Below are 13,231 nucleotides of genomic sequence, written 5' to 3'. Positions count from 1 at the left end.
ATAAACTTCATAAAAATCACAGAGTGGTTCAAAGAGGACAACGAGGTAGTGTGAGGGAATTCTGGACCCGGTGGATTCACAATGAGCCTCCTAAAGGCTTAAATTTTTTTCAGTTTACAGTTTTTACATTTCCGGAATGTAATATGACTTTAAGCACAAATATGACAGTTAATTGCTTCTCTGCTGCGCTTAAACTTATAGGGCCCCTACACCACATAAAAGTATTGCGCAAAACGAGACTTGTGCAAGTCACAACAAAACTGCGAAATAATCATTTTGAAGTAAGCGTTCTTAGCGTTAATATGTGCTCGGATTACGAATGTGCTTTACACATTATGATAGCTAATTTTAAAATTAAAATTTTTATACTCTCGCAACAAAGTTGCTAAGAGAGTATTATAGTTTTGTTCACATAACGGTTGTTTGTCACACCCAAAACTAAACGATTTAGATATAGGGTTATATATACCAAAGTGTCCAAAAATGGAGAATATCGGATTATAACCACGCCCACCTCCCATACAAAGGTTATGTTTGAAACTATTAAAATTGCTTTAATTTAGTAAGGGAAAACAGCAGAAACCTTAAATGTCATTATAAAGAAGGTACGGAAAAACTCAAATTGGTCAAAAAATTATGGGTCAAAAACCACATCTCCGAAACTACGCGACCAATATCACTGAAACTTGGTTTGTAATATTTTCCTTACATCCCAATGATATGCTGTGAAAATAGGCCAAATCGGTTCACAACCACGCCTACTTCCTATATACCAGAACTTTGAAGTAGTTTACTTTGCAATATGTAAAGTAAGCCCTAAGGAAGATATCGGAACAGAACTTTGCATAAATGCTGCATTTATAGTGGGCAGCCCCTTTCTAAAAATCGCCGCAATCGGACCATAGGTTTTCAAGGTTCCATATATCGAATATGAGGACCTCGGTGCTTCTAACCTAATATTAGGGTTTCCAACTTTCAATGGACTTTATACCATATATATGACAAATATGTGGGCCAAATTGTGTATTATATCTATATATATATATATTTTGCGTAGGAACCGCTTTACGCGATTATAGCCGAATCCACCAGAGCGCGCCACTCATTCCTCCTTTTTGCTTTTTGCACTTTGCACTTGGTCTTTCCACCGGAGTGGAGGTCGTCCTCTTCCGCGGCTTCCTCCAGCGGGTACTGCATCGAATACTTTCAGAGCTGGAGTGTTTTCTTCCATCCGTACAACATGACCTAGCCAGCGTAGCCGCTGTCTTTTTATTCGCTGAACTATGTCAATGTCGTCGTATAAATCGTACAGCTCATCGTTCCATCGTCTGCGGCAGTGTCGACCAGCTTCTACTATTTTTAGTCTTCGTTTTTTCACACCTACAGTTGAGCGTTCGTTTTTTCACACCAACATGCCCGAAGCTTCGCAGCAGAACAAGCGAAAACAAATCAGTTGCTGGCTGAATTTTGAACAAACACTGAGCAAAAAAATTGATCAATTTTTTATGTATGAAAATGAAAATAATCTTGAATTTTTTAGTTGTTTTGGAAACAAAGGTCATGATGCCTGTCGGATATTAGAATCTGTCCCTTTGTCCCGCCCCACGCTAGTCCGTCGAACAGAACAAATAAGTTCATATATTTTTAGATGTTCAATATATAGACTTAGAAATTGTATGTCTGGATTCAACTTTATATAAGAACACAATAAACGATATCTACAAGCTACAAAAATTATGAATATGAAATTGACATTAATAAATAATTGAATAAACTAAAATAAACATATTTTTTAATTATGAAAACTTTTTTCGGTGTAGCTGCTTTGTTTACTTTTTGTTTCGCTGCTTGCTTCGCTTCTTGTTCTTCTTAACTAACATTTGTATAATTTTGTGCGTGTGGTAGTTTGGTCAACACTGGTCTGCGGTATTCGCCGTTGCCAATTTTTAGAGGACCATATATTATATCTATACTACTATTATAAAGAGAAAAGATTTGTATGTATATTTGTAATGAATAAACTCAAAAACTACTGTGCCGATTTCAAAAATTATTTCACCATTGGAAAGCTATATTCACCCCGAGTAACATAGGCTATATTTTTTGCAAGCATCTCAACTTTCTGGAAATAGTCCCCAGGTGAGGGTATCAAAGAAACTCCGTGATGGAGAATCTTAATCTAAAACTGAAAATCTTCTTGCAGTCATTCCTTCTCTTCGCATCGCAATCGCGTGTCTGGGAGTCGATTAACGAGCGCTCCCAGCTGCTTGCTGAAAAAAATTTCAAAACCTTCTAAGTACGTGCTTGGGAGTCGACTACGGAGCGTATGCTGCGGCTTAAATAACAATGTATTATAAATATACAAATATATAGCGCCAAACTCTGAGCGTTCCCAACTCCTTCATAATAAGAGAGAAAGACAACACCAAAAACTAGAGCTCGTAATCAAGTTTTAGCTCATTGCAAATAAAATATAATTTAAGTGTGTAAAAACTTATAACTTTCGAAATGTGTGTTTAAACCCGTGCTAAGCCGCAGCAGTCTGTTAGTGATTTATATTTTGTCATGCATTTGAAAAGAACTGAACTAGTGGTTTTCGCATTTTAAAATATTCGATTCGATTCAGAAACCGATTCGTTTCAAAACCGATACAGTCCTGGTTTAAACCTTATTCTCAAGATTTCATAGCATTCCATTAACAAGTAGTTCAATTCAGGTTGAAGATCAGCACAAGAGGTCACAGTACACACAAGCAAAATTCTTCTCATTTTGTTAATTTGGTCTAGACATAAATATGTATTTTGTTTCTTTCTATTGACAAGTTATTCAAAAAATTACATGAAAAATAAGTTCCACTAAAAGGCGTTCATACACGCAGGGAGGAATCAAATATTATATGAATATGAACATAAAGTGCTTACTGAGGTGTAAATGATAACTATGAATGTTACAATCCAATTTTACAATTGCTTTCAGCGCACAAGTTAAAATTTAGCAAAACTCCTAAGTTAGACACATTAGCTATCATCACTACGATTGATGGAACTGTTATTCGTCCCCACCTCCTTCCTCATCCTCGTCGAATTCTCCTTCTTCATCTGCGGTCGCTTCTTGGTACTGTTGGTATTCTGATACCAAATCGTTCATATTGCTTTCTGCTTCTGTAAACTCCATCTCGTCCATACCTTCTCCGGTGTACCAATGTAAAAACGCTTTGCGTCTAAACATTGCCGTAAATTGTTCTGAAACGCGCTTAAACAATTCCTGAATCGCTGTGGAATTCCCAATAAATGTGGCGGACATTTTTAAACCTCGTGGAGGTATATCACACACAGCAGTTTTACAATTATTCGGAATCCATTCTACAAAAAAACTGCTATTTTTATTTTGGATATTCAACATTTGTTCGTCAACTTCTTTCATTGACATTCGTCCTCTAAATATTGCTGCAACGGTTAAATACCGCCCATGGCGCGGGTCGCAAGCAGCCATCATGTTCTTAGCGTCAAACATCTGTTGCGTTAGTTCAGGTACGGTAAGAGCACGGTATTGTTGCGAACCACGAGAGGTTAATGGAGCAAAACCAGGCATGAAGAAATGCAAACGAGGAAATGGCACCATATTCACAGCCAACTTCCGCAGATCTGCATTAAGTTGACCAGGAAAGCGTAAACATGTCGTTACTCCAGACATTGTTGCAGATACCAAATGATTTAGGTCGCCATAGGTTGGCGTAGTTAGCTTTAATGTCCGAAAGCAGATGTCGTAAAGAGCTTCGTTGTCGATGCAGTATGTTTCATCAGTATTTTCTACTAGTTGATGTACACTTAACGTAGCATTGTATGGTTCCACGACAGTATCCGACACTTTAGGCGAGGGTACTACAGAAAATGTATTCATAATACGATCAGGGTACTCCTCACGGATTTTCGATATCAATAATGTGCCCATGCCAGAGCCTGTGCCACCTCCAAGGGAATGTGTTAACTGAAATCCCTAGAATTGAATAAAAATGTTCGCCTTTTGTATACTTATATATATTTATTTGCATTTCATATAATTCCACACCTGTAGGCAATCGCATCCTTCAGACTCTTTCCTTACAACATCAAGTACTGAGTCGACCAATTCCGCGCCTTCTGTATAGTGACCCTTAGCCCAATTATTACCCGCTCCTGACTGACCAAATACAAAATTATCTGGACGGAAGATTTGTCCGAAAGCGCCAGAACGTACTGAGTCCATAGTGCCCGGCTCTAAATCGACTAGAATAGCGCGAGGTACATATTTGGCACCTGTAGCTTCGTTATAGTATACATTAATACGTTCTAATTGTAAGTCGCTATCGCCATAATAGGTGCCTGTGGCATCAATGCAATGTTCATCAGATATCACTTCCCAAAATTTGCCACCTATCTGATTGCCACATTGTCCAGCCTGTATATGTACGATTTCGCGCATTTTCAAATTGCCTTTAACACTTAAAGTCAGAAAACTATTATCCTTTAAAGAGCTTGGTAATTGTTATTAATTATAAATTATTATAAGGCAAATAATGTTGGGTTAGTTGGAAATGAATATTAGGTTAAAATTTAGCGTATGGAAAAGTAATATAAAATTGCAGTGCTCGTCGTCTTAGTACACTTTCGATTATAATTGATCACTGGACCGGTTTTGCAATTTAAAAAACTAATTTACTACGCTCTTGTCTGACTAAAATCTTTTCAAAATATGTTTTGTGTGAAAAAATTCCAAAACATCGCTCTGTTTATTGAGTTTAAAAAGATACGTTACTTCCACAAAATACTGAAAATGAGAGTGAGTGTTTTTTTGCAAAGTATTTGTTACTTTAATAAAATTCTTTATAACAAATGGAACTTTACAAAATCATATTTCTTATATATAATATTTAGATTCTAAATATATTTCGAGTCAGACAAATTTCCATATTTTGCCAACTTATTACTTTGGAGGAATTACCAAAATGTTCTTGATGTTGAGACGTTGTATTTGCTTTTATTAATTTTTGGTTTCCAATAACAGTAATTTAACTTTTTTAATAATACAGTAGGTTTGCAATGCTTGATGTCAGGATCTTAGTGCCTATGATCTTCGATTTGGCTTTATGAGCGATACGCTCATGTGTAAAATATCTAAGTGAAATTGGTCCAAAAATTTTCTAAGTGCCCATTTACTAAATATTTCTAGCTGACTGTTATTAAAACTCTAAATGCGCCAGAATTTTATGATTTTCGAGCGATGCCTCTGACTGAAGAACAAACTTGTTTTCATTTTTTTACCCAAAAACTGTAAATTAGTCAGTATTTTTGAAACTATTTATGTTACAGCTCTTTTTGGAATTTTTGTTGTTTCATAAGGTATTAAACTACACGATATATCGAATATATATTGAAACAAAAAAATACTATACAATCTTCTCTTAACTCATAACGTATGCCAGTTTAGATTGCACTGTATAATACATTTTAATAAGCTGATAAATTTAGTTTTACATCTGACACTCTGATGGGTGGAAGTGGGCAACCGTTGGAAAAAAAGTAATAATTGCTGCTTGTTATAACTATATAGTTCATCAACCTTGTTTGATATCCTCCGCTTATCTGTCTGTAAGCGTTTCTACATATGACAATTTAACATTGTTCAATAAATCATTATAGTATTGTTACCATATATCAAACCGATGCACGTTTTAAACTCAGGGTACTCTCAATGATATCAGTAGGACGAAAATCAGGATCAACAAAGGGTTCATGATTTAGACATTTTGTGCCTCCAAGGCAAGTACATGAACAAATTGATAAAGTTTCATCGAAATCCGTGGTATAATTTGAGTTCAGTAACAATTTGCCATGCATATTAAAGTTACTGGATTCCACATCGTAGGCTAGTTGTCGATTGGAGAAAGCAGTGGCTGCGGCTTCTTGAGCATCCTGTTCGTTGCGTTTTGCATCTTCGGCTTGCCTGTAAGAGTAATGTTCATAATATTAATCGAATTATACACATTACCATTTCTGTCTATTATAAAACAAATATCATGCTTCTTGACACCCGTACGCCGTCGACATAACGACGTCCGAGTATCGGTGTGCGGAAGCATAATTCAATTGAAATTCAGTGTCATATACCCAACACTTTATTTCTATTACATGGTCATGAAGCGAAGCACTAGCAGATTGATACTGGCAGCGACTACTGCAAGTCCAAATAGAATAAACACCAAACTGAGCGCAACATAGCCGGGTTTATTGATCAGCGCCTGATCGTTTTGCAACGCCACATAGTCACCGAATCCGATGGTTGTGAGCGTCACAAAGCAGTAATAGAAACTGTCGAAATAACTCCAGCCCTCATAGCGTGAAAATACTGCTGCGCCAGTGGTTATAATGATGGACGATAGCATACCCGTCGCTAACATTAAATTCATTTCTGTTGCCTCGGTTTGAGTGCAGTGCATATAACGTTTAGCCCGTCGTATTATTACCGACGCGAACTTATTCAAACGTTCTCCAATTGACTGGAACATGACGAGGCCCAACGGAATGCCTACCTGCAACGATATAATTTTTGAGTATTTTAATTTCGTTAATCTTCTTTTCAAGTTGGCCAGTATGTCTTTATGTATTTAAACAAGCATGTAATGGTTAATAAAAAAATTCTGTAGAAAATTTAACTAAATAATAAAATCTCAAAAATTATAAACATTTAGTTTCGATCAAACACCGACTTTTTATTTTATTTTTGTTTTATAGTGAAAAAATGTGTACTGCAGAGAATTAGCAAACATGAAAGCAAGTAAGGATGGGCTACGTCCGGATGTAACCGCAATTCGCAAGGCTCATATGCATATATATATATACCGAACCGAACATTTTAGACGGGGCTGTAAACCGATTTCGCCCATTCAAACTGTAGTATTGGGCTAGTGACTGTCCAGCGCTTGCTTAGTTCAACTGAGGTCCAGCCATCCAGAAGTATATTACAAGGGGATGGTGGCTTCTACTTGTTCCCATTCCATTGTAGGTGAGACTGACGTACCTAGCCTAGCAAGCTCATCAGCCAAGCAATTTCGTTCGGTTGTGGCCAGGCACCCAAACTAGGCTGAATCCGAAATGATCCGATGCCACTGATAGTAAGGACTGGTATTCCTTCACCAGCCTGGAGTGCACTGTCAGCGAGCTCAATGCTAGTATCGCCGCTCTACTATCAGGGTCAATCTTCACTTCTCTGAAAGGCCACTTTCGCTTGAAAAACTCTACAATAGTAAAGAGCCGTTAGATGAAGAAGAAGATTCTCTGTTTGTTGGGAGAGTATAAACAATTCTTCTTGTTTGGAGTGTAAATATGCATTTGTGTTTTCTGAGTTTATATCATACTTAAAATCAAAGTGTATTCAACACTACACTTAAAATTATTAAACAAAGCATCAAATTAATGCAATTTTCGTTGTTATAATATTGCCATTACCTTATTATTAGAATTTATCTTATCATATCTTATTAGAATTTAAGTTGGAATTAGAATATATACGTACCATTGCGTATGCCATGCAGAACGCTTTACCACCGATTGTCACTGGCGTTGAATGCCCATAACCAATCATAGCCAGAACTACAGTCGCAAAGTAAAACGCACCGGCAAATTTCCACTGCGGACCGGCTTTGTGCGGTTTATTCTCGATGATCACTATTTCCATCATCCGATAGTCTTCGGCGGTGATGTTATACTTTTTAACGAAATTGCTTTTAACAGCTACATTTAGGGGAGTAATTATGCGAAAAAGTAGAAATATATGATTAGTACTCACAAAAATTAGTTTGATGCTTGACAAAAACTGACGACGACGACATCGAAAACGAAAAGGAGTAGTGGATGATATATAAAAATTATTTAGAACAATAAATGGAATTGCATTGCTGACTAAAAATTCGTCATTATTTCCAAAACACTAAATGAAAATAGAGATAATCCAGGCAAAGACTAAAATTACTAATCCCGACACTTAATAAAAAGTTTAATTAATAATTCAAAACTCCTTAAAACTTTTAAAACAGACCACAATCAGATAAAATCTCAGATATACGTTCGATCTGCTCAATTTTCGTTTAAGGTACATTTAATATTATTATTAGTAGTCATATTGGTTTAACAATCTCATTTGAGCTTTTGAAACATGGTATTTGGTGGTATTCATAATACAGAAAAGACACTTAAATGAATCCCACTTAAGTGCCTCGAGGTACTTACCAAGCCTTTTCTCAAATACTTCGATTTAATATTTTTTTCTTTTAGAATGAAAGTCACATTTATTTCTTATTCATAAAAAAATGATATAAAAACTTTACAAAACTATATACATATATGTTTTCCTTTTGACAATACTCAGCACATTCAAAGTAAAAATATTAAAAGGCACTTAAAAGAGTAAAATTGCAAACAATTTTGTATTTGTGGCTTAAATATTACAGCCCATTTAAGCGGGAAAGGCACTTAAGCGGATACTCTTAACCGAAGAATTTTATATGTAATCTATAGAAAAAACAACGATGCCCCAAAATATGGTCACTTAAGTGGGAAGCAACTAAAACGGGGGGAAATTGAGCGGGGATTACTGTATATCTCAATTTCATACAGCAAAACTTATAGCTGATACGATAGAAATTGAATTGAATTGAATTCGACATTCTGATCTCTATATATAACTTTATATCTATCTATAGCAGTTCTATGTATAATAAACAAATGATAAGTAAACAAACAGTTGCGAATGTATAAAAATTAATTGAAAATCTATATATTTCAGCTTAAAAGGTAGATAATATAGTCGCGTAATTTTATTAGGTAAGTAGACATTGTATTAACTGTTTAAAAAAAAATGTATTTACCTTGTAGAAACTCCCATCTCTTTGCTTCCGTGCGCGACTCCAGTGAGTCGAAAACAGCAGCGCCAATAAGCAAATATGTAAACGTACAAACGACCAAAGATAAGGTACGAACGTTTTGCCTCTTCATATTAATAGTTAGCGATTGAACTAAGACTCATAATACGTACTTTAGTTTTTATATAGATTGTATTATAATAAAAACGTCAATTGTATTATGAATTTCACAAATTGTACCATAAAATTGCAAGAACACTTCTATTATTCTTGATAAAATTGTATACCTAGGATTTAATGCGATGTATCTTCTATTTATGAGCAATGTTTAATAGTCTATGTTTTTGTAAACAAAACTTCCATCTTATGTGGCATCTCCAGACTAAATTATTTGATTGTGTGCAACTGAAATTTTATTGGTGGCAATAAATTGTCACTTAACTAAAGAAGTACTTCCATTTTAATTTGTACAAAAATCTTTCCATTGTATTCATCCATAATTAATATTTTTATGTTTTTTCATATATTTGTATCCCACATAAAAACATTACCAATGATTACAGTTTTTTCTCTTAATAAATCGGACTGTCGGTTAGCAAATATTGGATGTGGAGATGAAGTGTAAGTAATTTCGAATCCCACAATTTTCAACTCTTCAAAACTGAGGGGATATCTAATTTAAATTAGTGGCCACTCAGTTATTTAATAAATGTCAAAAAGTCTCCTAAGTTGGGGGAAAAACAATTTGTGGATAACTAGGTCCCGATTGTTAAAAATGGAGACTAAAACAGAGCTGTAGCATCTCAATAATGGAAAATTGTTTACCTATAAATTTTGTTTAATTAAACATTTGTATTTATACATTTGTGCTTAAGGTGATTTGATCATATGTGTAAAAAAAGTTTCATATAATATTGTGCAGCCAAAGATTTTGCAACACTTAAGAGTTGTTAAAAAGTTAACTTTAAGGCGATTCACTTGCATAGAGATTACAATATAACTTGTATTGTGGTCGTTAAAATTTATTATGGAATGGACGCGCGAGAGAACACTTACTCTTATTAATGAATACCGTAAAAGACGAGGTCTATGGGATATGACACATGATGATTATAGGAAAAAGGATATAAAGCAGAATCTTTTAATAGAAGTTAGTAGTAGTCTTGGAGGAAGCATATCAGTTAGCGAGATCGAAAAGAAATTTCACACATTGCGCACTCAATACCATCGCGAAATAAATCGAATGAACCGTAAAGAGCCATACAACTCAAAATGGTTTGGTTTTAAAAACTTGCAATTTTTAAGTTCTCCAATGGCTCGGAGGTTGTCGAAGGGTCGTATTAAAAATGAAATTACGGAAGATGGTACAGTTACGGCCAAATATATTATTAGAGATTCTAATACTCATCATCACGATAGCAGCGGTAGTTCTGGGAATTTAAATAACAATGTGAATGAAGAATTTTTGACAATACATCAAAAGCCTTCCATTGCGATAGAGCCAATGGGCAACTCTAGACATTACCGTAATACCAGTCGTTCCCGCGCATTAGAAAAATTAATTGAGGAAACTACCAAAGATATTGATGAAACTGATGATAAGCCTAAAATGACTATTACTATGGAACCACAAAGTTACAACAATGAAATGCAAGTTGAGGAGCAAATAAGTAGCCATCGAATAAATATAGAAGAGGATGAGGAACAATTGGAATCGATTCAATTACAGGGAGAAGAGGAAGAAATTACATATACATCTTCGACAGGGGCTGATGGTTGCGATGGTATTTCTCATAATCAGCAAACAATACCTACACGTATTATAAAATCACAACATAATACGAGTAATGATCCTGAGATTGAGTATGTGGATGAAGCTGAGCCGTCGCATGAGGATAAACGTATTTTTTATGGGAGCACAGGACAACAAACTTCTGTGTCTATATCATCAACGCCATCTGCTGCTGCACATCCAGCAAATATATTGTTAAACTCCAAAATCAAAATCCCCAGTCATCACAAACAACAATTATTAGGGCGAAATCAAGATAAACCATCGAATGCAAATTCTGGAGCGCAATTATTTCATTCATCTGGTCCTATACGTGATGAATATACAACTTATGGCGAATATGTATCTAATGAAATGCGCAACATAACAAATCGTGAAGTATTATTGGGTCTTAAACATAAAATAAATACTGCTCTATTTGAAGCTCAAATGGCTGAACTACGGAAATGAAAAAAAATTGCAAAAAATTCGTATTCATGTACATATAAAGCTATCCTTATATTAATGTATACATATATTTAGTTGTCTCTTACGAAATACAGTTGCAGTCGACTCAAATTATTAAATTTTAATGGGATATATTTCGCAAATATCATTCTATACACTTGTAGTTTTATGTCCATTTATTAGTGACATGCAGGGACGAATTTAGTAAACAACGTATAATTACAATTATCTATATTTTAACAAATATTTCAATACGGACCGTGATTTATGAATACGACATATGTATTTCTTAAGCCTCTCAAAATTTTGGGAAATTATACAATGTTGGTAATAGCTTTATGATTAAAATCTTTATATATATAAATCTTCTGTACGTGTGTTAGTCATTGAACTCCTCCTAAACGGCTGGACCGATTTCACTAATTCTTTTTTGTGTGTATTCCAGGGGAATTGAGAATGGATGAGAGAAAAATTTAAAAAAATTACCTGAAAAAGTCTAATGCCCGGTTTCACAGTCCACAGTTGTGCTTAAGATAAAATAGGGAAATAGTGTTTTACAGTTCATACTTAAGTTCTGCTTAAGTACTGAAAATGGGAGACTTAAGCAGTGCTTAATTAACAGTTGATTTTTGTTTTGAATATTGACTTATTTGTCAAAAAAATAAAATAAAAATTATTTGCTGAAAAATTTTTTGGAATTTCTTGCAATCAATGACGGTTATATGCTTTCCTGCGAGTTGCAATAGGTGCCCCCACTCGACTGCGGTGAAATTCGGTGCCCTTTTATTGTTTCCATCCACTTCCTAGATTCTAAATTTATTCGTCGCAAAGTTATTTTTCATCCACAATAATTTCAATTTGTCAGATGGTATTTGTAAACAAATGTATTTCATTGTGCTGCCATATATCATAATAGAATTTTATAGAAAATAAGCATCGACTGTGAAACGCAAATGACTACTCAGTCAACAACAATGCTTAGCTAAGATTTTATTTGGGCACAACTTAAGTACGAACTGTGAAATCACATTTTTCTAATCTCCCATACAAACAATTTGTATTATATAGATACAGTATACTCTCGAAAAGTAAATTCTCAGAAAGTAAATAATCGCGGAAAAGTTAATCACTTTTAAGATTACACATGCACCTCGAAAAAGTAAATTTTTTAATTTCACACAATTAAATTTTTTAATTTACTTTTCAGAGAGTGTGATAAAAAATTCGAAACGAAGCAAGCAACGTTTTTTACGATGTTGCAAAAACACTTACTCTCTTGTTTATCGCGTCTTTTTAGTAAATAAACTCTCCTACTTGATCCACTGGTTTAAAAATGAAAACGATGCAAATCAGGTGTTACGACCTTTTGAATTGTCGTACAAAAATTGTCAGAAAATATATTGCAAAAGAATATTGTATGTATGTTAATGTAAATATGTTTTTCATGTAAATCCATATGTTTTATTGAAGCAAATAAATGAACGAATTATTTAAGTTTAAAAATGCATTTAAAAACAGATAATTTATGTATATATTTGGAAAAGTAAATTATTCGAAAAAGTAAATTACCCAAATAACCAATCGATTTACTTTTCGAGAGTATACTGTATAAAAACGAAACTAACCTTTTGCATATTGAAGGATCTTAAGGAAAACACGAGTGTCATTCATAGATACAGGAAATCTTATAAGATGTCTGTATATTTCCATCACTATCCGCAGCTGTTTGTTATCAAGACATTTCATTCTTATTTGAGAACCATAAATTTTCTAAACACTATCTTTTTAACCCAAATCTATGACAAGATAACGGTTCTCAAATAATGTAGCCTCACAAATTTATTTAACATATGTATAACACTCACCGTGAGGCTTGTTGAGATTCCGTAACTGGAACCACAAGTCATCCCGAAGAAATAGCAAAAAATATCAGATTCGAATGACCAATAGTCATCATTCGTAATTATTCCAATAACCGGAAATAAGGTCAAGGTTTTTTGAGAATGTACATACATATTTATGATGTAAATAATAAGTCAAGAATTTAGAATTCAGCCGAAATGTCACGCTACATTTTTTAATAGTCAAACTTCACA

General features: G+C 34.4%; 3 protein-coding genes and 1 long non-coding RNA gene across 4 annotated transcripts; 2 read left to right on the top strand and 2 right to left on the bottom strand.

Annotated features, from left to right (window-relative positions):
- The first annotated feature begins 1,998 nt into the window (after nt 1–1,998).
- LOC128919803 (uncharacterized) lies at nt 1,999–3,024 on the top strand. Its single transcript, XR_008469938.1, has 2 exons — nt 1,999–2,139; nt 2,204–3,024. It is a non-coding gene; the product is annotated as an uncharacterized LOC128919803 (long non-coding RNA).
- Nucleotides 2,768–4,461, bottom strand: LOC105214287 (tubulin beta-2 chain). Its single transcript, XM_011187628.3, has 2 exons — nt 4,069–4,461; nt 2,768–3,996 (listed from the first exon to the last, which is right to left on the bottom strand). The coding sequence occupies exons 1-2, from the start codon at nt 4,459–4,461 to the stop codon at nt 3,049–3,051; spliced, it is 1,341 nt and encodes a 446-aa protein (XP_011185930.1). The 3' UTR covers nt 2,768–3,048.
- Nucleotides 4,462–4,567: 106 nt separating this feature from the next.
- LOC105214288 (two pore potassium channel protein sup-9) lies at nt 4,568–9,246 on the bottom strand. The gene is made up of 4 exons (XM_054225148.1): nt 8,903–9,246; nt 7,552–7,769; nt 6,168–6,568; nt 4,568–5,982 (listed from the first exon to the last, which is right to left on the bottom strand). The coding sequence occupies exons 1-4, from the start codon at nt 9,027–9,029 to the stop codon at nt 5,694–5,696; spliced, it is 1,035 nt and encodes a 344-aa protein (XP_054081123.1). The 5' UTR covers nt 9,030–9,246; the 3' UTR covers nt 4,568–5,693.
- A 348-nt stretch (nt 9,247–9,594) lies between these two features.
- Nucleotides 9,595–12,213, top strand: LOC105214290 (uncharacterized). The gene has a single exon (XM_011187630.3). It carries the CDS (start codon nt 9,924–9,926, stop codon nt 11,136–11,138), a length of 1,215 nt encoding a protein of 404 aa, XP_011185932.1. The 5' UTR covers nt 9,595–9,923; the 3' UTR covers nt 11,139–12,213.
- The last annotated feature ends 1,018 nt before the right edge of the window (nt 12,214–13,231 follow it).

Source organism: Zeugodacus cucurbitae, chromosome 2, assembly GCF_028554725.1.
Source record: "Zeugodacus cucurbitae isolate PBARC_wt_2022May chromosome 2, idZeuCucr1.2, whole genome shotgun sequence".
Taxonomy (NCBI): Eukaryota; Metazoa; Arthropoda; class Insecta; order Diptera; family Tephritidae; genus Zeugodacus; species Zeugodacus cucurbitae.
The sequence above is the reverse complement of the archived record's forward strand: the minus strand, read 5'-3'. Positions and strand labels throughout refer to the sequence as shown.